Below are 24,113 nucleotides of genomic sequence, written 5' to 3' on the forward strand. Positions count from 1 at the left end.
TTCTACCACAGATATCAGTCCATCACAGCTCAAGCTACAGCAACTCAGTCCTTCAGCTCCTATTACAGCATCCTTTTAAATCTGCAGGTCTACAGCACAAGCTCTGATGTCTGTCACATGCATTACTAAATAAAACACTGATCCAACTATTAGAACAGTTCAACAGCTGAATTTATGCACATATGCTAGCGGGACTGTGGCTTTCAATTCTACAGAACTGGAAGTTCTTGAGAAATGAAGCAATAAAGGAAATGTATCTCCCAGCTTGCTTGAGACAAAACACTGCTTGTCCCAAAGTAAAGAATGATTTTCCTCTCCTCAATAACAACAGAATCACAGAACACATTTGAGCATGTATTACTTAAGATACCCCACAGAAGTCAGTGATGAATTTGGTATGGACTTCAGTACATCAAAAATCCAGTGCAAGACATTTTCATTTAATAAATTCTAACAGAGTGCAGGATCAAAGTTCTGTCTATGTAATTGGAATCCCTAATGTTGTGTCCACCACATCCAGCTACCTGACACTCAGGATGAAAACCAAGACAACCCTAAGGACGTACTAGTCATTAACATTCCAGAAGACACAGCTGCTGCTGAAGGATGTGTTTGAGGATAACCTGGAAAAGCTCTGAATTTCAGAGAACCCCATCAAAGGAGGTGGAGAAAGGGGCCAGAATATTGGTAATAAACCCTTAGCAGCTCTAAATAACCAAACCATTATAATAAGTGAGCACAGTGAATAGTCACATATCTATTTCTCATTGATTTCAGTTGGATTCCGTGTACCATATCTGATAAATTATCCCGTGCAGCTAATAAAACACATACATGAGTCAAATGAATATTAATGGATATTTCTCTTTTTTTAACTCATAATACTATAAATAGTACTTTGTACTTTATATTGATTTTAGGGCACATGTAATATATTATGTCCCATTAGAATCAATGAGGAGTGAAAATACAATTACTGAAAATAATTTGTATTAGGATATGATTGACCTTCTAGCCTTTTTGCATGTTTTCAACAAAACAGGCTGATAAACAAATTTAAGATGACATTTACATTTAAGAGCAGCACAAAGGAATAAGAGACTTGTGACATTCAGAAGCATAGGATGGATCTATGAATGAGAAGAAAATTGCTCAGGTGAATGATAAATACACGGAGAGTTCATCTGACACTTGTTTTCTTATTGCTTGCTTCTTCTCTGTCCTTTATCAAACTTAATTTTCTATCTAAATCAAACACTGAAATCATCATCAATTTCCTTGCAAAAACTGGAATTTAGATTCTACAGCATATGCTTAATCTTCCAGAAAACAGCATTAACACAAGCACAGACAATTATGTCAAAATATCAAATAAATGGATTTCACAGACTTTTGCAAACCCATATAGATGAACTCATCTGTCCAATTTAAATGCTTAAATAAAACAATAATGCTATTTACTAAACACCTTTATGAAGAGCTGACAGATTCTGTCGCTGCCAAGAGTAGCAACACACACCTGAGAATAATCATAAACACCTTGGCTAAAAACAAAAACAGTTCAGCTCCCTCTCATTGAGGGTGAGAAGATAAACAACATAAAGAATATTGACAGAAAGTCAAGTCACAAACAGTAAAAAATATCAACATGCCCTTTTGTAGTTTTATCACAAACATCCTAATGCAAATACTGTTTTCAAAGACTCTTCCCTTGTCTTTCAGAACACTAATGCTGAACTAATATAAGTGTATTGTTACTGCAAAAGACACATTTTCCTTCCAATTTTTACAAACTTAATCATGCCTCTTTTACTTTCTGCTTTTTTAAAGCATCCAAGTGCTTTGGGGTGTTTTTTATCAAACTAATGAGATTAGAGAGTTACATTATCACTACCTACTAGAAAGAGAGAAAATGTGTCTTACTGGGCTTTAGAGGAGAGGCTTTCAAGTCTTATATATCTTAATGGTATATTTCATTTGAATGCACAGCAACAGACTGCACTGGGGTGAGAAAATAACACACAGGCAAAAGAACTTAAAAAAAAAAATCATACTGAGATGATATATCAAGTAAAATTGGCATTTTTGAGAGTACTGTTCTTTCAACACAGGATTTAACCTTTACTGGAAGAAGACCAAGCAGCTAGTTTCTCTGACTTTACAACAAATATTACACTGTGTTCCACTTTAGCACTGTTCTCTGAAAATAATTTGAGGTAAACACAGCTGCAATATAACTAAAAGTTGATTTATATTGTCATCATCGGGCTTCAAAGCACAAACCATTTCTTTTTTCAAACCAAACCCACCATGTATCACAATTTGGCTACAGGTGAATTACAGATCCCATCTGTATCCCAACCCATCCACATCTTTACTTTTACTGCAAGAAGATGGACCATTCTGAAACACAAATCTGAACTGGCACAGCTGAGCCATTTCAAAAGCTGGATGAGTCTTTCCAAATGCTTTATCCATGAGAAAATAGTGAATCTGGTGTACCCTCACTCATATCTTCAAAAGTGGCAATTTCACGCACATAACAGGATTAAATAGCAAAGAATGCCTGCTACTTTTGCACTTAAATATGCTACACAAGGTAAAATAAAAATTAACAGCACTGAATCATTCCACAAAAAAACCCATGGCAATTGCATGCAAAATACAGACCCTCGGTCGTGATGCCCCATGTATAGTTTTCCAAGGATGATGATGCTTCACCTGGATTCAGCACCTAACAGTTGAGCTATGCAACTTTGTAGGACAAATGCTTAACTCAAAAGTGAAAACATCTGTGGTGGGTTGAGCCTGGCTGGACACCAGGTGCCCACCAAAGCTGCGCCATCACTTCCCTCCTCAGCTGGACATGAGAGAGAAAATAAGGCTCAAGGTAAGGACAGCCAGAGATCAATCACCAATTACCCTCTTGGACAAAACAGACTCAACTCAGGGGAATTGGCTTAATTGCCAATCAAATCAGAGTAGGACAATGGGAAATAAAGCTAAATCTTAAAACACTTCCCTCTCACCCACCCCTGCTTCCCAGGTTAACTTCACTCCCCATTTTCTCTACTTCTTTTTTCCCAGTGGCAGAGGGAGACAGGGAATGGGGGCTGTGGTCAGTTCATCACACACTGTCTCTGCTGCTCCTTCCCCCTCAGCGAGCAGGGCAGAATTCCTTCCCCTGTTCCAGCACTGGGTCCCTCCCATGGGAGACAGTCCTCCATGAACTTCTCCAACATGAGTCCTTCACACAGGCTGCAGTTCTTCACACCTTGACCCCTTCCATGGGGTGCAGCCCTTCAGGAAGAGGCTGCTTCAGCATGGGTCCCCCACAGGGTCACAAGTCCTGCCAGCAAACCTGCTCCAGCATGGGCTCCTCCCTCCACAAGTCCTGCCAAGAGCCTTCTCCAGCACAGGCTTCCCACAGGGTCACATCATCCTTCCTGATCAGCTGCCAGGATCCTCCTGGTCAGCCACTGGCTAAGAAAGAGAGAATCCTCGAGCAAACAACCCAGGCTGCCTTTCAATCTCAGAAGCACCTCCGTGAATCACCTGGAACCCATGGGCTGCCTAGTTTATAGTGGAATTATTACTTTGAATTTCATCTTTAAAATGAGAGTCATAACACTGATCCATTTGTTACCCTAAGGGCTCAAAGCACTTTAGAAAAAGCTATGCAAGCGCTAGGTAGGTACATCATGGTAAAAGAAAATCAACAGAATGGGAGTGTCTCCTTGCCCCGTGTTTGAAAGCACCTGGCACCTCAGAGCCTGCTCTGCAAGAAGGCTTAAAACATAAATAAACACCTTATTCCGTAACTGTGTCCTGTTTGCTTTGCTCTCAAAGCCAACTAGTCCATTGCCAGGAATAACAGCAAGGTCTGTTTGTAGCAGTTTACTTCTTGTATGGCCTTGAATAAACAATTTCTCACATACCATCATACTATCTTCATTTCTATATTAAGAAAGCAAATGAACTAACAAACATCACTCACTAAAGCCAAATTATAATTTGCCTTTTTTAAACGTTGCTTTCAATACAAAGCATTAGGTGAGCACCATTTCAGAGGAGGTGTCCTAGAAGAATACATTCACAGTGTTTAGAGAAATGCTTAACACAGGAAAATGCACTCCTTGGGGCTCTTGAATTTGTGGTCAGGCGATGGTGCAGGTGGCATTTGTTTTATATCTTCACTATTTCTCAACAGCCTCTGTAGGATGGAGAGTTCAGCGCTTAAAAGTGGGAGCTAGAGCAAAGGTTAGGAGACACATATCTTTCATCCCCACCTAAAACACACTCTTAATGCCTTGACAAAGTTATCAACTACATTCCCTAGTGATGGAAAGACTGTAACACCTCAGGATGTGGTGCCTGAGTTTTCTTGGCAGGGGGCACCGTCTCTGAAACCTGGGGCACAGGGAGACAGACAGGGATTCACTTGAAATGCTGGGGTTTGAATCTAAAGATTTCAAACCAGCACTAGTTAGCCTGATTCTATTTTACACTAAGAGCATTTCATACTTCTGAAATATTACATAGGAGCGTTCAAGTGGGCAGATATTGCTAAGTGTTCAAGAACGACTTCACACCAACCCTTCCTTTAGCCATTAGCATAGACTGCAGCAAACAGTACAGAGTTGAACTACTATTTACCATAGCAAAGGATAATACCAAAAGCAGAGAATAAATTTAAGAGATGGCACAGAGCTGCTTTAGCTCTCAATAAGCAACGAGAGCAATACAGTTCAGTTCCAGAAATACTCTGCTGTTTGAATTCCTCTTTCAGTCTCAACTACAGGACTAAACCCAAAGTCATTTGCCGTGGAGTAGTATCTACAAACAGGATTTATTTATTTATTTAAAATAGGAAATCTCTCAAAAAACCACACAGAAGTACACAAAGGCATTGCAGTTTTGCAGTCATAAAGGGTTCTTGTACCTGTATCTCCAGTTTCAAGCTCTGTGACACATCCTTCAATCTCATCAGCCAAATGGTTATTTTGTTTGTTTTTTCCTTGCATTTTTAATATATACAAGTGCTCTTCTCCATTTCCTCATATGTAGACTAACATATTTAAAAGGCATTCAGGATTCACATTAACATCTAACCAGCAGCAAAAACTGTCATTTTATTTTATCCCTCTTAGCTCCCTGATTACAAAGTTCTATTAACTGAAAGACAGCACCAGTTCTCAAAGATAATCAAGAAGAAAGGTCAGTGGTTTATGAAAGTAAGTTCTGGCCTCTTGGGGAACTGCTGGGACTTGAGTTCAGTGAGAGTTTCAAGAATGAAAAAACAAGGGTTCAATGTCCCTCAATCACAGAACCACAGAATCATTAAGGTTGGAAAAGACCTCTGAGACTGAGCCCAACTGTTAACTCAGCACTGCCACCTCCAACACTAAACCACGTCCCTAAGCACCACACTCACATGTGTTTTGAACTCCTTCAGGGATGGTGATTCCACCACTTCCCCAGGCAGCCTGCTCCATTGCCTGACCACCCTTTCAGGGAAGAAATTTCCTACCTGGAAGAGACCAACCACCACCTGTGTACAACGTCCTTTCAGGAGCAATAATGTCACCCCTGAGCCTCCTTTTCCCCAGACTAACCAACCCCAGCTCCCTCAGCCGCTCCTTTTAGGACTTGTGCTCCAGACCCCTCACCAACAGTATAATCCTGGCACTGCTCATAAAACCATACAGATTTCCTCAGATCTGAGGATGACCACTGAAACATCAACCCTCATAAGGGAATTCCTTACAAATGGTTGTTGCACAAGTACTATCAGAATCACATGTGACAATAAGCACTGTCAAGGTCTATACTTCATTAAAACATAGATGCTGATAAAAAACAAGTGTTACTTTATATCACTGTCGTCCTTCAACACAGAGAATCCTAAAAATTGTTGTAAAATAATACAATTTTTCCCCCAATCCCAATTATGTATTAACACTATGGTCCCAATTTCTTGTGGTGTTGTAAGTTCTCATGCCCCTTCAACGAGACCCACATACAAAGATTCTTAGAAACATTTGGTGTAGGAAATATTTGGGACCAAACAACTATTAGCCCTGGACTGCAGCCTGCCATTCTTTTTCCTAATCTGTATGAATCTGACAGAGCTGGCCTGACCCATGCCCTTTCTGCCTTCACATTTTATTGATCTATAGACTTCAACACTTCAAAGCAGAATCAGAAAACATCTCTGTGCCAACGTAAGAGAGGTGCTCTATTAGGTGATCAGCAGCTGATGCTTAACATCTCACAGCACTGGCAGCCTCTGCTAATAACAATTGATTGGGCTGCAGACCTGGGCACTAATCCTGCTTCCACTGGTTTCCAGGGGAGAATTCCACTGACTTTTAGCAGAAGCAAGGCTGGGCTCTTTGAATAATGATATTTCATTCACAGCATTTCCTGACCTTGTGTGTCTCTCCCCAGCTCTGCAAAGCAGCATGTGGGAATAGCCTTAGTCACCCAATGCCATGTTTTTGTTCTCTCAAGGAACACAAAGGGAGAGAAGTTCCAAGAATGTCTGTCAATATAAGACTGTTAGGAGATGCACAACAAGAAGTGATGGATTATAATAAAGAGGGAAAAAAAAAAGAAGTTGTTTGAGGCTGCTTTCCCTGACAGAGTCTCAACATCACTTGATGGATTATTTGTCAGGGTTCACCGTCTGTATCCAGCTTAAGCTACAATGCTGTGGCAGGAAAATGTGTATTTCAGTGTCTAATCAGAATGGCCTGGTCTGTACACTTTCACTCTGAAGAGTGTGCAGTGCAGCTTTTACTGCAGTTTTATTATCCATGATAACCTGATTCACTACTTGCAGTTCTCTTCTCAAACTTTCCTAATTTAAATGAGAAGAATAGAACTGTCTTATCTTTATTTTTACTCTTTGAAAGAGAAAAACATTTACTCCTAATCCATAGAAAGCAAAAAAACTGAGGTCATTTAATCTTCAGCTGCATAATGTTAAGTCTGAAAGGTGACCTCTGTTTTTTTCAAAGGTCATCTTTCATAAATCCTGTCTTTCTGTACCCAGTTGCTCATATCTCACTACTGCTACACATAAAATAATTGAGACCTTTTGTATCTGCCCTCTTGTCTTTATAATTTCTGTCCTTGCTCTTTAGACTTTGCAAATTTTAGGCAAAGAAAACTGAGGGCTATCAACATCCCAAGCATACAGTGGATGCCCCTACAGGCCATAGAATTTAGACCTACTGTTTTAATCTACTAGGTCAGACACAGTCACAACACAGGTGATTTTGCCACAACTCAGTGTCCAAGGAAACTCTGGATCAGCATTCCCAGAGGTTAAGGAGTTGGCAGCCTAAACATTCCTTCTACCTTAAAAGACCTTAAAGATGATCCTTACTGGTATATGGCAAGATTTGTTCCTGCTCTTCCAAAACTACTCGTGTTTCACAGGACTGTGATAGACTTCATACTCCAAAATTATCAGTCAATTGCTGACAACATTTAAATTCAAATATATTTTAAATCATCCTACTTGTTGGTCGTCTTCTGGAGCCAGAAAACGATTTTATTTTTGCTTTAAACTAAAATAAGATGAGACTATTTGAATATGCAAAAAGAAGTCTGAGATGTGCTATCACAATTCTTCCTCCCCTCAATAAAATTCCCGTGTTTGATTTTTAAACATATTTTTAATAAAATGTCATATAATAAAATACCAAATGCACAACACGCTACATAATGAAATATACACCAAATATTTCAAGACATGATAAATTAATGTAAAACAAGTAGCTGGTGCCAGTGTGATGAATACACTGTTACCTGAAGAACCTGAGGGCACCTATTTAACTTGGTTTAGTGCCTGTATTTGCACGCCCCACTGAGGTTTATTAGAGCCCAAAATACTGTGATGTGCAGCCCTGCTGTGCACATCAACTATCATGCCTAAAGGGTTAACCTGCCCTGGTCACCAGAGTTGTTGCAAAGTGTGTGTGCTCTAAAAATCAAGGCATTGATTTAAGTGCCTGTGGGCTGATTTAGAACGAGATCTCGGTGTCTCAGACATAGCTGATGACACTTTGACAGAATCTGAAAGCCAAAACCTGAAGTGTGGTCTACAAAAGCCTTGTTCAACCAGCCACCATCTAGATCTGCACTTAAGGAACCACTCTTTCTATGTGTCTGACAGGAGCAAACCTGGCAGCCTTGCAGGGCATCTAACATGAACATATGACGAAATTGGGGGAGTTATACAGCTCAGTAAAACAGATCAGAAAGCCCTTGTGTAATCTCCAACTCATGTATTTCTCAAAATATGTGTTTTAACAGCTCCTGGAGAAGGAACTCAAATGCTTTACACATCATTTCCATGTAAGATCTGCAACTCAAGACCACAAATTGTGTTCTCTTTTGTTATGTGTTATCTGGGCTAAACCATCCTCCACCATGACCCTGCCCAAGTAGTGAAGGCACACTGAAGTGTTTTTCTGTTGGGCAGCTCTGCACAGCAGAGTAAGTATCTCAAATCCATTTCAAGGGCATAACTCTCCCAATCCACCGTATGGAACTTCAGTGTTACACAGAACAAGGTCTGAAATCTCACTTCCAAGCCACGCCTGAAAGTCAGGTATCTTGCAGAGATTGCTTGTGCACCTATCCTGAGGTCGAGTCCCCTCAATTTTCAGCATTTCAGCACCTTCCAAAGTCCTACCTGAAATTCCTCTCTGGACACTCAAGGTCAAAACTACAGTTTAAACTTTTTTGTTTCACTATTCCCCCCTGTCACACGGGTTAGTGCTCCTGAACTTTAAGGCAGGAGTCTCCATTTAATGCTTCTATGGCACTTGGAGATCCTCAGAAGTAAGGTGATATGTAAGCACAAAGTATTGTTATTATTTAATGAGGTGAAGGGAAGAACCTCTTGCTCCAGAAAATGGGAAGGTTATATGCGTGTAAAATATAAAAACAGCCACCTGAAACTGTATTTGAAGGAGAATTTAAAAGAAAATTGTTCTTTGTTGAGAGTTTCTTTTCCTATTTTGTAAAAAAAAATGATTAGAAAAGTACAATTTAGGCACCTGTGACACTCAAAGGCTTATTTTTAGTATATTTTACCTACTGCTTCAACATACAACCTGTATCACTTCACTGGATGAATATCTGCACAAATTGCACTAGTTGGCTATTATCAGATAATTATTAAAAAATTCCTCTTCACAAGTTTTAGGTAGAACAACATTAATTAAGTGGTACAGACACCCACAGTGAAATGCAAACCTTTGATACCTATAGCAGAATACTGTAGCTCCTTCCTACCAGTTTTGTACCCTGTTAGGGCTTTTATCTTTCAGAATGAATTTAACTTTGCCTCCCAGCTTCACCATTCTTTTCATACAGTTTTGTTTCAAGCCTTGTCATGTCTAAATATGCTGTAACTTTAGGAAATGCCTTTTTTTGTGACTTAGTGTTGTAATTTGAAAGGAAAACGTAAGAGTAATTACTGATGTAATAATAAAACATGAACATACTGTAGACAACTCTGCAGAATTTTAACTAGGAAATGTAGGTTCACAAAATTATCCCCTGTCCTCCTTCCAACGAGCTGTCACCCAGTGCACATCTTACTTCCATGAATTTAATATTTTGAACACTGTCAACTTCGTCTCCGTATTTCACAAGCATAAACATAAAGCAAATATAATGCTGCTAAATAAGAGCTTGAAATACAATCTTCTTACAGAAATATGTATGCCTGAAACAGTTCCTCTTTTTATTGATTGCTCTGTGCAAAAATATGAAAGCATAAATACTGGGAGTTGATTTGTTTTAATTTCTTTGCACTTAGACATTGCCTCAGCCTAAAGAAGGATCTAACCAGACTCTGACAGTTGAAGATTAACAGTCCTGCCATACCAACAGGCTTGACAAAGGAGCTTAACTTAATCCTTAAGGCAGTATAAGATGTCTTATGTGTATTACTGCATAGGAGCACAACTTTAATAAACACGGTGGGATGTAATTTTCAGTAGTTTTACTGACGTCAAGTACGGGGCATGAAACAAAAAATAATTGGACAGATCAATTTGTTTTCCAAGGGAAACTATTTTTTAAAGATTACTTTTGTTTTGAATTTCAAAGTCTCGGTGCTCTGCATAGAGTAAACTAAAAAAGCTATTAAAAAAAAAAAGACCAAAATCAGATGCAACCTCATCATTCACAATCACAAGGGATGGGACTCAATTTCAGCTAAACTGGAAACTGTCTCACACACTGCTCTGTTATAGCTGGTTTTACCTCTGCTCTCAGTCACAAGATTTTCCTGTGAACAATACAGTCAATTTTAAAAAGTTTTGAGAACTTAAATAACTGTTGGTCCTTGGACTTAGTATGACATGGATGAGATCACCTCTTGCACCTTCAAATAGAATTAATCTTCCTTTTTTATTTGCTACAGACCATGAAAATTAACCATCATACCTGCAAGTTCAAATGTAAGGACATTAATTGTCATGTAAAAACGATTTTTTTCATATTATGCACTACAAATATGATATGTCATCTTCATAACACACTGAAAAATATCTCTAGGAAGTGGCATAATTTAAAAAAATCATTTCTGAGAAACTTTAATAAAGCTGATGCATCGTATCATCAATCAATTTATTCTATATGTGTCTGAGAACACTGATATAAGCATAATGGCTCTGGCTCTTTTTAGCATAAAGTCTACTTCTAAAGTGCTCCTAATGCAGCTGTTTCACTGCGTTCCACAGCAATATGAAACCTCAAAGACAGGTTTTCAGGTCCTGTGAATTGTCTCCAATGCAGATTTGATCTGAAGAGATGTGCTATTACAGGTTATATGTATAGGTATGTATAGGACCTATTGCTGTTCCATCCTGACAGCACTGAGAGCTCTCACAAGAAAGACTAAGAGCCAGCTGCACCTTCTTCTAAAGCCCAGGATGCTGCACATTCCTGGTCTTTCAGGAGAGCAGAAACATGGTCCCTCCACCTGCAGGTGGGCAACAAGCTGTGAGAAGTTTCAAATCAGTACAGCTGGGAGTGAAAGGTGATTCTAAAGCCTCATTTCATTTCCCAGGCCAAAACGTCCACAAGCATAATTAAAGACACCCTGAAAGCTGTTCTGTGTTGCACAAACTGCTGCAGATCAAAAGGGATCACTGTGCTGGAAGAAATCAGACACATTAATACCAGAGATACCCTCCTGGCCTCGATATCCCTCCTCTACATCTACCAGCTGCACAAAGTACCTCAATTATGCCCTTAAACCATCAGGGAGACACCAACACTACCCCTGAGAAAGAATATTCAGCATATCTATAACTAGGTTCATTGCTTCTTTGCACTGCTACTGAGAAAAGCAGTGCTACACAAAGCAGATACAGCAAAAGTTCTAGTTTTGATTCTACTTGTAAAAAAACCAGAGCTTTTGGCTATTCATAAAAATTAAATCAAAATTAAATCTATTAATATGATAATTACATATGGAAAGAGTAACATTAAGGCTCAAAGGCTCAGCAGTCTCTCATTAATGAAGATATTACTAAATATCCTATCAGCAAAAATTCTTCACTGACCGAAATTAAGATAAAGTCAATCAATATTTCCGAAGAAATACATACATGGTAAGAACACCAGAAACCACAAATGAAAACACAAACATTACAAATTAAATAACCCTATGCATATAGAAATAGACATGTTACAAGCAAAAAACCTCATAGCTTCATTCTCAAACATGATTTTCTAAAGCAAGGCAATTAAAATCCTTTCTTTAACAAGTATCTGCCCAGTGACAGCAGCAGATTTTGTCTTAAGTGGTGACTTAGATGACTACATCATGCTCTGTGAACCTAATTTAGTGTTTCATTTCAAACTCTGAAAACCTGATCCACAACATCATCTATCATATTAGGCTGCAGTACGAAACAGAAATTATGAAAAATAGTCTTTTGTGTCGAGTGTACGCAACACGTGGCAATCTAATGACCAAAATTTAAGTAACAAGGGTACCCTGGGTTACATTTTCCCACTGTGTAAGGCAGAATATTCTTGGCAGAGGACTGAAAATGCTCCTCTGGAGCAGATTAGGAAAACATTCAGTCATGGATTAGAAGGTTTTTGCAGGGAGATGCAAGCAAATAACTGACCGTGCCACCACACAGGCAAGATCTGCCCATGAGCCGATTGTAGGACTCACAGAAGCTTCACAACCACACCACATGTGCTGCTGAGCCCGGGATAACAAACCCTGCCTCTCAGTCAAGCTTATTAGTCCTGGCTTAGCGACGTGCTCAGCGCAGCGGATCCGCTGCCAGAGCAGAGCCCGGGCACCTCCAAGCAGCTCCCAGGGAGGGCAGAGAGTGCTCTCCTCCCCTGGCAAAACCCCACACAGGCATATGCTCACACACCACAGCAGCTGGCGCTCGGAAAACCCTCACTGAAGTGCCTGTTGTTATGTGCAGTCCCATTCACGAACGAGGTGGTTCTCACGGATAATGTGAGCAATGTTGTAACAAACTGTCTCAGTCTCTGTAAGGCTCGTGAATCACTATTAAAAACAGGAAGGAAATCTGGAGCAGTGCTACAAAGAGAGTATGTAAGTGGATGAAAAAGTGGAAACAGCAGTGGCTTTGCCATAGGTTTTTTTATATGTAAAATGTGTTTTGGACAGTCGTCAATAGCATCAACAATGGCCATTTTATAAAAAGTAAGCGCTAAGGAAGAAATTATCTAAACGAAACACAATATGTTTTGGTTTGTTTTTAAAAAAGAGGAGTTCACCTGAAATTATCCAGGCACATGCAGATGAGCTGAGGAAGGACAGGCAGTACTGACTCTGCGTCACTCTGGCAGCTGCATTCAGACCACTGGCTGTATTTTGACGTTTTATGCTTCTATTTTAGAGTCAACCAATATGCTGAGTTGTGTAAAACTAACCCTTTTAAAGTGGTATTAGGACTGAAATGGACGGCAACAAAATTTAGGAGCACATTTAACATTATTCTAATCTCTATGGATGTAATTTAGCCAAGCATCAGACGGACTGACCCAAAGATGCCACACTGAAAGCCAGAGCAGAGCAGGGAAGGGATAGCACAGGTTGCACCACAGCACATACTCCCTGTGAGCCCCTGAGCTCTGCACGAAGGCTGAGCATAAGGTTGGGAAAGCACTTCTCCCATGCATTTGGCCAGAAGCTTTTTCAAAAGGACTGTGGACAAGTCTTGGAGATCATGTTTTCTAAACATGCCTTCTCTGTGGCCAAATGTTCAGTCTCTGCAAGTACAAGGTGTATATATTTTGGATGGCTAAAGTTAAAGAACAGCCGGTATTTCAAATGCAGTTTCAGACCCTGGCACTGCACTTGAGAGTTGCCCAGAAGTGTTTTGGGCATGTCTTTACCATTATTGCCTAGGCACTCCGCATTGCTTCAGCTTATCTTGAACCCAAATGCCACAGAAAGTACAGCGCCAGCCCAGCTCCAGAAAAAATGTAGCTGCCAAAGGTCAGGATTTACTTCTCAGATACAACGTGACTACTCTGGTTTCAAACTAACAAGCCCGTCTCAAACTACCACCCAGACTTACTGACCCAGCCTCCCCACCCAACTTTGGAATCTCTTGCATCATTTCATCAGCCCGTAGCCCCCTGTCCGCTGCCTCGATCCTGTGCTTCCTCGGAAGCTCGTTTTTTGTACAAGTCACGGGGGTGAAGTTTATTGAAACGGAATAACAATGTCCATCCACAGAGGATGGTAGTGCAGGTGAGAAAGTTTGGAAGGTAACAAGCCTGGGTGTAAGTCATGCCACTGTCTGCAAAGCACAGCTTGGGGTCAAACTGGCAGGAAAGGTTTTAACCTCATGCAGGCGAACGGGTAAGCAGCATGTACTTGCTGATGAACAAAGTCTCTAGAAACTTATTTCTAAGCCAGCCACTTCTTAAGCATGACAATAGTTCTTTAACTTTCCTGAGCACAAAGCTGGGTACAGATGTACCTTTGTACAAACTTGCACTGTGGAATTTTTCTTTTCTTTAGAGATAACTCTGAGACTTATGCTCTGCTGAATGTTATTACATCTACTTTTATGACCTGCTATAGCTGAGGGTAAGATATATTCTGATTTAATACTGTCCAACAGCACAAAATTTACAGAATACTTTATTTCTGCAATATTAACATCATGCCAATACCTGAGGATGCTAATAGCATACTAAAATCAAAACATATTATTTGCCTAACAAAAATGCATATTCCAAATATATCGACTGGTCACTGAGAAACATTTTCCTCTTATTTTCCAGGTTATTTCTAACTAAGCCACCCACTCTGTAATGGAAATTTTTGTACAGCTGCAAAGAATTCCTAACGTGTTGTATTCAATGACAAAGCACACATTTATATATTCTTGTTCCATGTTACTTAAAACAGTCCAGATTATTAAATCTAAATTAAGAAAACCTGATCTATGCTGCCTATATACCATATAAACCCATTACTGTTCCCTTTCCTCGGACAATGAACATTTTGCACTAGTTCACTGCCATTGTGAAAAAATAGTCTACTAATCTATTAAATATATCAGTTTGCCCTCTCTGTGTTTTAAAATAACCCAATCTTATTCTGAAGTTTTCTCACAAGGTTCCAGTAAGGATTCAGAATTTATTATTGCACTTAACATACACATTGTGCTTCTCTTAACACTCCGTGTCTCTCTGAATACACAGCCCGGACACTGTTACCAGACTGGCCTAACCTCAGTTCAAATGGAATATTCTCTGTAGGAATGTGCACGTGTTTCTCAGCGCCCGACTCTGGCTTTCATACAGGCCATCCAGGGGCACCTCAGAGCTCCACTTCTCCACTTGTGTTTTGCACTTCTGTTGCAAACAGACTCTCTGAAGGCAGGAGGTTTCAGCTTTGACTTGCTTCCTCACTTCCTATGTGACTTTTGTTCTTAAATGTATTAGGCTATCTTCAGAATGACAATGGAGAACAATTAATAGCAGCTTCTGAACTGAAAATATTTGCTTTTCCAGCTGGTAGCAAACTTCAGTAGTTAACCTGGTATTAACACTTCAAGCTTTAACTATTAGAGCACAAGAGTGATGCCTAACGGAGATTGTTTAGGGATGAGGTGAAATGGAGTGAGGTGAATATCATGATGCTTCACCTCACCTTCAAAGCAGCTTTTGTGCTGTCACATCTGCTTATATCAGCACCAAACGACTGCTGATTTGATCATAATTGCCCTAATTAGAAGCTCAATTAATACACTGAGTTTTCTCCCTATCAATGCCACCTCAGCATCAAGGATGTGCATACCGAGTGTTACTGAGCAAGACAGGTTAAACTAAGAAGGAAGGTCACTGGGAAAAGGAAACTACCTGCACTCTATTGTTTTGAGGATATCACATAGTTAGGATGACACTCAATATCCACTTATGCCCCAGGACAAGCAGAAAGGGAGAACTTAAGGAAACTCTATTGAGAGATATCCATCAGCTGTGAGCAAAAATTACATTTCCTGTCATTGAAAATCTCATTTAGTTCAGACTTGCTTCCACCAAGGATTAAAATCCTTCAAAAAGAACACTTTGTCTTCACAGGAAGATGAAAATAGCCTAAAATGCTCACAGTGAAAGATCATGTGAAAAAGAAGTGCACAATATGGCAACTTTAAATGGTTATCAAATGTAATACACTTCAGCATATAATAGAAATACAAAGGTGGTCATTGAAATTAATGATGTAAACGAAGAGGAAAAAAAATTAAGGGGTTTTTCATGAGAGACAAGCAAATCTCAGTAGCAGACAGAGTATCACCAATTCCTGCCTGGAAGTGTTTTGCATATCCATCCAATTAAGAATTTTGCATGTTCACAAAAGAAGACAGGTAAGCAGACAGCATATTTACTCATTCCTCACTCTTCACAATTTAGGATAAAGGCTGTAATCCAAATAAATCAAAAAAGGCTATAATCCAACAATCAAAAAACAGCAGTGCAAACCAAACAAAAATATCTTCATGCTTCTGCAGTTTTTCTTCAACCAAGAAAAAGAAAAAAGAACTTTCTGTCTCAGTTGTAAAAACAAGATAGCATATTATGACCCATATATGGTATCAGATATTGCTGTGAGATGTGACTTTTTTATAATGTGAGAAAATTAAAACACCATTCTGCATCAACTGTCTTGACCTGACCAGCTACCTATTTATGTCTGTAATGGAATCCATCATCAACATTTTTTGCTGTAGCCTCTGAAATAATCTCTTTGCTTCTATTTCTATGAAAGAATAAAGCTGCATCACAAAGTGTCACAGAATACACGGGGTAAGGTCTTCACCTGGTATAAACTCCAATATTTTCTCTTGTTTTCAGTATTACAACAACGATTTCCTCTCCATTATCTTCTCAACCACCAATAAACGATCAGAACTAGTTTGTGATGGGGTTTTATGCATCATGTTATATTAATGACCATTTACAACACCAGGTACTAGATGCACACCAAACATCTTTCAGTTTTCAGGGACATCTCAATATTTAATAGTGTCTGTGCTCTTTTGAGACAATTTTTTAAGCAATGGATCCTGACCTCTGCCCGGACTCAGTACCCCTACTAGTTCGATTTTATCTTTAACAGTACTTATTTTAGAAAGAATTAGGCAATAGTGATAACTGCAAAATGTGACTTGTTTTTATTATCCTGATAGCTAACATTTGTGATCTCTCTCAAGCACACACTGGAGTCAGAATTCTACAAAAGATGTGTCCAACTAAAAAATATGGCCTTTTTCATAAAATAAACGTATAAACTGCACAGCTAAGTGACACCTATGTGTAAACCTTTAAAAATATTTGAAGGTATTCTAAGCAGGAGCAGTGCCAGGCTAGAACTACTGGTTCTTTGCAGAGGTGCCAAGCAACCTGGAAAACAGGAAAATGTACCATCATCTCCTGCCATTGTTGAGCACTCTGTATTGCACACCATGTGTCAGCACCTAGTGCACACAGAAACTGCCAAAAACTTTAGACAAGGGTCATCAAAATGAATGAACCCAATATTATGATCTGTTAGGCTGAAAGAGCAATAGCTCAGAAGTAAGAAAATATAAAGCACAGGACAGTCATTATTCAAAAGTTGGGTAAATCTGGTAAAACAACTGTCTCTGCTCTGAGTGTGTGGATAGGCAGTTACATTCCCTGACTGTCATGGTCCTTTTTTTTTTTTCTCTTTAAGCTGTGAACTTTATAAGGGTTTAAATAAACCCGCAGCTTATCAGAGTAAAAGGTGACTACAGTACCTTAAAATAGAAAGCCAAGAAGCCAACAAAACACTGAGCACGGGGCTTTTGTGGACTCTCACCTTGCACAGGTCTCTGACAGATGGAAGTGTCCCAAACAAGGTTATTCTAGAATAAAGTCTCCCCCTTGTGGATCTCTCACATAATAAAAGCTCCATCAAATACTTAATTGCATAGTAAAGTTTGTGTTCCTTCCTTTGCAGGTAAGAATTCCAGGAGCAAACAGGAACATGTAATGAAATCATGGTACATGGTTTATTTAACCCAGTGGGCTTGATCCCACCTCGGGCAAGACAAGTTGTTTTGCTGTAAGATACTTTTGATTTAATACTTACTAAAAATAATATAAAACATGGCAAGACTCCCATCCTATTTGCAATGCACAAAGTTTACTATCCTGGAAAAAATAGTTTCCTCCAAGAGCAACTTTTTGCGTCTCAGAGATTAAGGAGCTATAGCACTATTTGCAGAATGGCTCTTCCTCAAACACTTCATTAACTACACAATTCTCTGATCTGCATTAATTTAAAGGGATCACAAAAATTTCTTTGCATATGATAATTCACATTATCATAAATTAAGAAATCATTGTGATCACTTAAATTACCATGTTGATCTCAATGCTCTTTTAAGGTACTTAAATGTTGTTCTAATAAATCATGCACTTGGTCTGCAAGATTGATTTTGATTTTTTTTTAAAAATCTTTTAAGAAACAAAATTCTTGATGGCTTGAAATACCATTTAATTACATACGTGACAAACTGATATTTTATTCACAGTACCAACTGTTGAGTCAATACTGGGTAAAAAGCTTTTTAACTGTCCAGAGATATGTTCCCACATTCATTTCAGAATAGTAATATAATGGTTAAATATTTATTTCTTATAAGTTCTGGGACAGTGCTAGGTTTCCTACTTTCATTAACAGTCTGTTATTTGTATGCAGTAATTGCTTTAAAAATATTAGCATTGTAATTTCTTGCTAGCACTGCGACAAATCAACAGAAAGGCTTATCCCCATGCCTGCCCACTGAAGAGCAGAATTCTGCTTCCCTCGATGCCAGTAACAAAACCTCTTTAATTTCAGGATTACACACAAAGAATTCAGGAAAGATGTCAGTCTGACAGTCTAGGACTCCTGTCCTTTCTAACTGCAGAACAGATGCAGTGCTACACCCTGTCAATGTGCCTCTGTAGGAAGCAACAGCTCCTCCAAGTAGAAGGGAAGCTGCTGCTTCTCCACTTCATTTCAGTCCCTGACCTCTCAACAGCAACTATCAGCAAACCATATTTTCTGTTCCAAATGTGAGATCTTCTAGGATGCAACATCTGGCTACTGGGAACAAAAAAAATATCCTATTTATTTGTTTCAAACATCCATCAACAATGACTGTCAACTGCTGCTGCTCTGGGACACGCAGAGGAGAAATGACAAGAACCCACTTGCGTCTCTGGATCCACAGCATCTCTGAACTTGTTTGTTTTAAGAGTTCAGTTCAACAAAAATTAAGTGTGCACTGCTAAACTGTGACAGGCAACTGAAGCTAAGTAAATGGGTTCTGATCTCTGATGCTTGACTCACAGAAAAATGGGCTTGCAGAAACCATGGAGGCAAAGCGCTATGAAACAAAACATTACAAACCTGACCAAGAGACAAGAAACTCCTGCAAAAAAATCTCTTCGATCCAGTAAAAAAAGAATGTTAGATACTTTGCTGTTTTCTCAGAGACTGCCTGCTTCTCTTGACAGGATGGATGAGAAACTATAATTCTTACTGAATATGAAATAAAAGGAGAAAAATAATTGGTAATTACAATATTGCAAGCTATATTCCAAAATCATTGGTACTTTACTAAGTGCCCTGATTTTCTGGTAAATAGTCTCCACACACAATCATCCACCACTACTGAATGAGCTGTATTGCTAGTAGTGACAGACATTTGTAATACATGATATTTCACAGTGTGGACAACTGTTAAATTTTATTCCTGAAGAGAAATGTCTATACTGCCACATATTTACACAGCTTCTGTAAGTGTCAATCCTCACACTGTGATTATGGAGTAATACTGAGTTCTATAATACTTATCATACAGCTTTCATATAGCATTGCATACTCACTCTCATTAAATGCACAACATTTGGGTGCAACACCACGAACATGAAATAAGATTTTTGTATGAAAGCAAACTATGAGATCCAGAAACAAGAACACGTTTCAGCTCCTGGATCTGTAGATCTAGACATTTAGTCTACTGGTAACTGTCACTCATGCATGAACACATACCAAGGATGAATTTTGTGTAATGGTCATTCAGCTTCAGGTCATTCAATCTGACAGAAAATCCCAAGATTCTACATGGGAAATTAAGGAGGCTGTACTGTGAAAAATCTACCATTCATTGTCATTTCACACAGTCACCCCTGTGCTATCAAAACAGCACGGACCATTGCTGAACTCATTCCTCCCTTACCTTTCCAAGCCTGTTGTCCTCAAACAACAGGTGCTTTTCATCTCCTTCCAGACCTCCCTCCCTGTCTCTTCACGTCCTTCTCACAGCTACAGAATTTTATCTTGCTCTCTTTATGTTCCTTAAACCTCCCTGATTCCCTCATTTTTTCTCACTATGGGCTGGACTTTTATGACACCTGCTACTCAAGCTGTCTTCTCTGCAGTTTCCAGTGTCCCACCCAAAACACATGTTCTCTGAAAACACTTCATTGTTCTTCAGTTCTTGCAATCTCTCTCCCCATTCTCACCATCACTGATCCTGCATCCTTCTTCTCCCAAACCATCAATGCCTGTGATCTTTTGCATTCTCCATTTTTTTTTATTCTGCAGGAAACCTCTATGTTCTGGGATTGTAAATCCACGTCAAGTACATGGATTATTAAGTGAAATTACTAAAACAAATACACTATCAAGAGTCAAAGCCCTTCTCTCCCCCATCATTCCCTTACGTTAATACAGTGCCCTCACTGCTCTGTATACCACAGTGGCAGAGCTCTCTGCATGATCTCACGTGCATTAAAATAAGACAAAGCAAGCTGGGAACACAGCAGGGATTGTGCAATATTCTTTTTGACCCACAGAAGTTATGTGGAAAAGTTATTAAACCTTCAGCAGATTATTACTGTGAGGCATGAGCTGTGTGAAATGAAACTCAGAAATGGAGTATCTGTGGGGTTCAGGCCACATTACAATATATTAAAAAGCCAGAGAATCATCTTTCTCCAAAACACTGGGAAACATTAAAATTACCCTGGAAAATAATAAACACAGAATAGTGATTTTGAGTATGGTCTGTTAATGAGGGGTGTTTGTGAGTCAGGAGAAACCAATGTAAGTTATCAGTGTCAGAGGGCTACTCACTTATGCATCCTAAAAATCCACAGATGCCTTTTCAGTTACTGCTGTTTACAGAAATCACGTGCATATATATCTACACTTATCACTACAGTCATGTTAAAGAAAAATGAAGGAATTACAAGGGGACATCTCACACAGTAGGAAGCCTGTGGCCAAACTTGCTTTATCTATAGACATTACATTTGAGAATTTCCAGGCGAACCAAGTAAGAAAGCAAATAAAGCCCACAAGGCACCATCATGTGCTATTTTTCTGTGTTAAGAGCCCTACAGATAACTCTTGCATAGAAAGAGTTACCAGAAGGAACAATAAAAATCTCTGTATATCAAAGTCACTAGTCTTCACACAGTACCTCTAAACTGAGCCCAGTAACGTGTTTGACAACCTATCTTTCAGAAAGTTGTCGGTCTGGATGTGAAAACATGAGAAAGTTAAGAATCCTCACTTCCCTTGCTTATTTTTTATTGAAAATTTTTACTGCAAGATGTGTGTGTTCTAAACATTATCTGGGGTTTTGGCAGAGGAAGACCTTGGAGTTTCTAGGTAAGCGCAACAAAACTGAACACAGCACAAAAGTAGAGGAATCCGCCTTCTCAGAAAATTCCTGAAGATCAACTATCTCTTCAGAATGGATGTGCCACCTTGCTCACTTCATGTCACTACATCTGCCCTGCGAGCTATCAAAGCTTAGTCTGCCTGTCTCTGGTAAACAGGTATTACAGTCTGACAATCCAGCCTGGTAATTCCTCTGTCAAGGGGAGGGACACAATTTTGTTCAGCATTAAAGAAATGCCCCCCAATTTCTATAATGGTAACTATGGTTGGCAACTTCTGCTTCCCAAGAGGCGGATGAAAAGGTCATTTGTGCAGGAGACATTCTTTTTGGTTTCCCATGACAAAACGAGCTAAGAATAAACACCTACCTATTGACCTTCCAGTAAATAAACTTCATTCTTTAACCCTTATGACTATCACCATAAACACACATTTGTATTGTAGCTATAGCATCCAACACCAGAAACGAAACACTTCACCCTCCCTCTTCCCTTGCGCAAGGGAGAAGACAACCAGCACCGCACAAATGCCCGACCGCAGGCTCACACCGGGTCCTGACCCCGCTAAGTCGCGCCCTCGGGGCCAGGCGCGACGGCACCCGAGGGCTGCATTAGCCAGCCCTGACAGCGGGGGCACGGCGATCCCGCCCGGGGGGGCCCGGGCATCTCCGGGGGGCACCAGGGAGAGCTCGGCAGGTTCCCCCCGCGGGGGCCGGGAGAGAGGGGCGGTCCCGCGGCCGGCGGCTCACCTTGTGCTCCAGGACGCTGATGTATCCCTCCAGGAGGCCGGCCCCGACGGGCAGAGCCGGGTGGCGCTGGCCGCGCTCGGGGGGCCGGCTGGGCACCGCCGCCACCTGCTGCTGCCGCCGCCGCGGCTCCGGGTGGCCCCCGCCGATGCCGCCGATGCCGCCGTACATGAGCAACAAGCTGGTGCACATGGTGGTGAGCGCCAGGCAGACGGCCAGCCCGTGGCGCTGCGGGGGGCAGAGACACAGCCGGCTCAGCGGGCTCCCCGCGCCGCGGGGCCCAGCGGGGATCGCCGCTCCCCCGCCGGCGCACCCGCAAGTTTCACCCGCCAGAGACCCGGCAAAAGTGCGGCAGAACTGGGGAACCCCCTCCCTCGCCCAGCCCGCTCCCCTGCCTGCCACCCTCTCCACCAGCCCTGCTCCTTCGCCTCTCCTTCCCTCCGAGCGCCCGGCTCCCCCGCGCCTCACCCCCGAGCCGCCGTCCCCCTCTGGGCATCTCAATTCGTGCATTTTAAGGAGTGTGGGGGACTGGAGCGCTTCCCTCCGCCCAGATACCTCCAGCATCGTCCTTTAAGCAGATCGGTTTTCTATACGCTCCTTAAAACGCACACACACACACGCATACACACGCAGAACCCCGCAAACCACAAGCAAACACGAATAAAAGAAAGCAGGCGGAAAGTTCTTGGCCGCCGCCGCCGAGGTTTTGGTGGCCTCCGCGCGATCCCGAAGAGCCGGGGAAGGATGGAGCGTGTGCAGGGTGCCCGGGGCAGCCCCGCGCCTCTCTCCTCTCGTCCCCTCCCCGCCGCCGGAGCCGGGATGAGCAGTGCCAACAATGCACTTACCATCAGGGTCTTCATTTTGTGCGCCTCCCGGCCGCCAGTCCTCCCGCTCCCCGCTAGGCTCGGCATGGCGGGGAAGCCGCAGACATGGCTCGGCCAGGGAAGCGCCGCCGTGGCGGGGATTAGGGGGGAATTACACCCGGCCGGACCCTCGGAGCCTGCCAGAGCCGGGTCCTCGGCTGCCCCGCCTGCCTCCGCCCCCGCCTCCGCCTCCTGCTGCCGGCGCAGCGGCGACTTCAGGGCAGGTGGAAGTTAAAACTTCTGCCTCCCGCTCCGCCGCTGCTCCGCCGGCGGGCACCGGGCAGGGCTTTCCCCTCTCCCTCCCTCCCCCTGCCCAGGCCTCCGTCCTGCCCCTGGCACCGGGGCACGACCCTCACGGCACGTTATTTGTGTTTTTCCCAGCGGGAAATTTTCCCGTTCTCCCACCGCTAGCCGGGTTTCCTGGAGCTGGCGGCGTTCAGGCAATACTTTAAATTCACGTTAGTGAAAAAAAAAAAAAAAAAAAAAATCGACGCCCTCAAACTCCTTGCGCGGCGCTGACAACACCCTCTCACACAACCTTTCCCGAGCTCTAACAACCGGCTTCAAACCCTTTTGACAGAAGCTTTCTTCGTTTTCTAAAGCAAATCTGACAGACTTGTTCCCCGTGCCATCTCTGGTTTCTGAAGGCGGACATTTTCCCAGTCTCACAAGCAGCCTTCTAAACTTCTTTATTTTTTATTTGTTTGTGTTGATGGTGTTCAGTTCAGTTGTGAAAACTTTGTTAGCAGACCTCATAACACGTAGACTTTTTGCTCCGGAAATTCCACGTTTATAAATATACCCCTTCTAAACAAGCCATTTTAAGGTTGATCTCTTACGAAGTTATTAGACTGACAGCATTTTTAAAATAATCTATCTCCTAATCATGAAGTTATTTCACTTGAAACTACTCATGGAAATAATAGTTCTAATATATGGCTTCACATCTAACCCACAGCTATATAGTATTAAAAATTACATTAAGGAGAAAACTATCAGCAGGGTAACTCAACCATGGTCACAATAGCAGCTTTCTCAAGGCTGGAATTGTCATTGAAATCCATTTTTTATCTTTACTAATTCATTGGAGGACTAACAGTGAAACAAATGCCATCTCTAGCATGGGCACAGCACGCAGCATTTAGTGCCTTTTAAGAAAGTAAAAAAGAAACAAGAATGTATGGTACGTCAGCAGATAGAGCAGTAAACACGCTTCATCATTTCACAGAAGAATGCCATATTGCACACA

The 24,113-nt window shown here is 41.2% G+C and overlaps 1 protein-coding gene across 1 annotated transcript in view; it reads right to left on the reverse strand.

Moving 5' to 3' along the window:
* ST6GALNAC5 (ST6 N-acetylgalactosaminide alpha-2,6-sialyltransferase 5) overlaps positions 1-23,339 on the reverse strand; it is a 70,881-nt gene extending 47,542 nt beyond the window's left edge. Inside the window, exons 1-2 of the mRNA XM_027746115.2 lie at positions 22,847-23,339; positions 22,005-22,229 (exon numbers count right to left, since the gene is read on the reverse strand). Of these exons, the coding sequence (XP_027601916.1) occupies positions 22,005-22,229; positions 22,847-22,912 (291 nt within the window). The 5' untranslated portion in view covers positions 22,913-23,339. The remainder of the gene's footprint in view (positions 1-22,004; positions 22,230-22,846) is intronic.
* Positions 23,340-24,113: the final 774 nt, after the last annotated feature.

The sequence above is a fragment of the Pipra filicauda genome, unplaced genomic scaffold (genome assembly GCF_003945595.2).
Source record: "Pipra filicauda isolate LSUMZ 115617 unplaced genomic scaffold, ASM394559v2 scaffold36_size6622888_pilon, whole genome shotgun sequence".
NCBI classification, from domain to species: Eukaryota; Metazoa; Chordata; class Aves; order Passeriformes; family Pipridae; genus Pipra; species Pipra filicauda.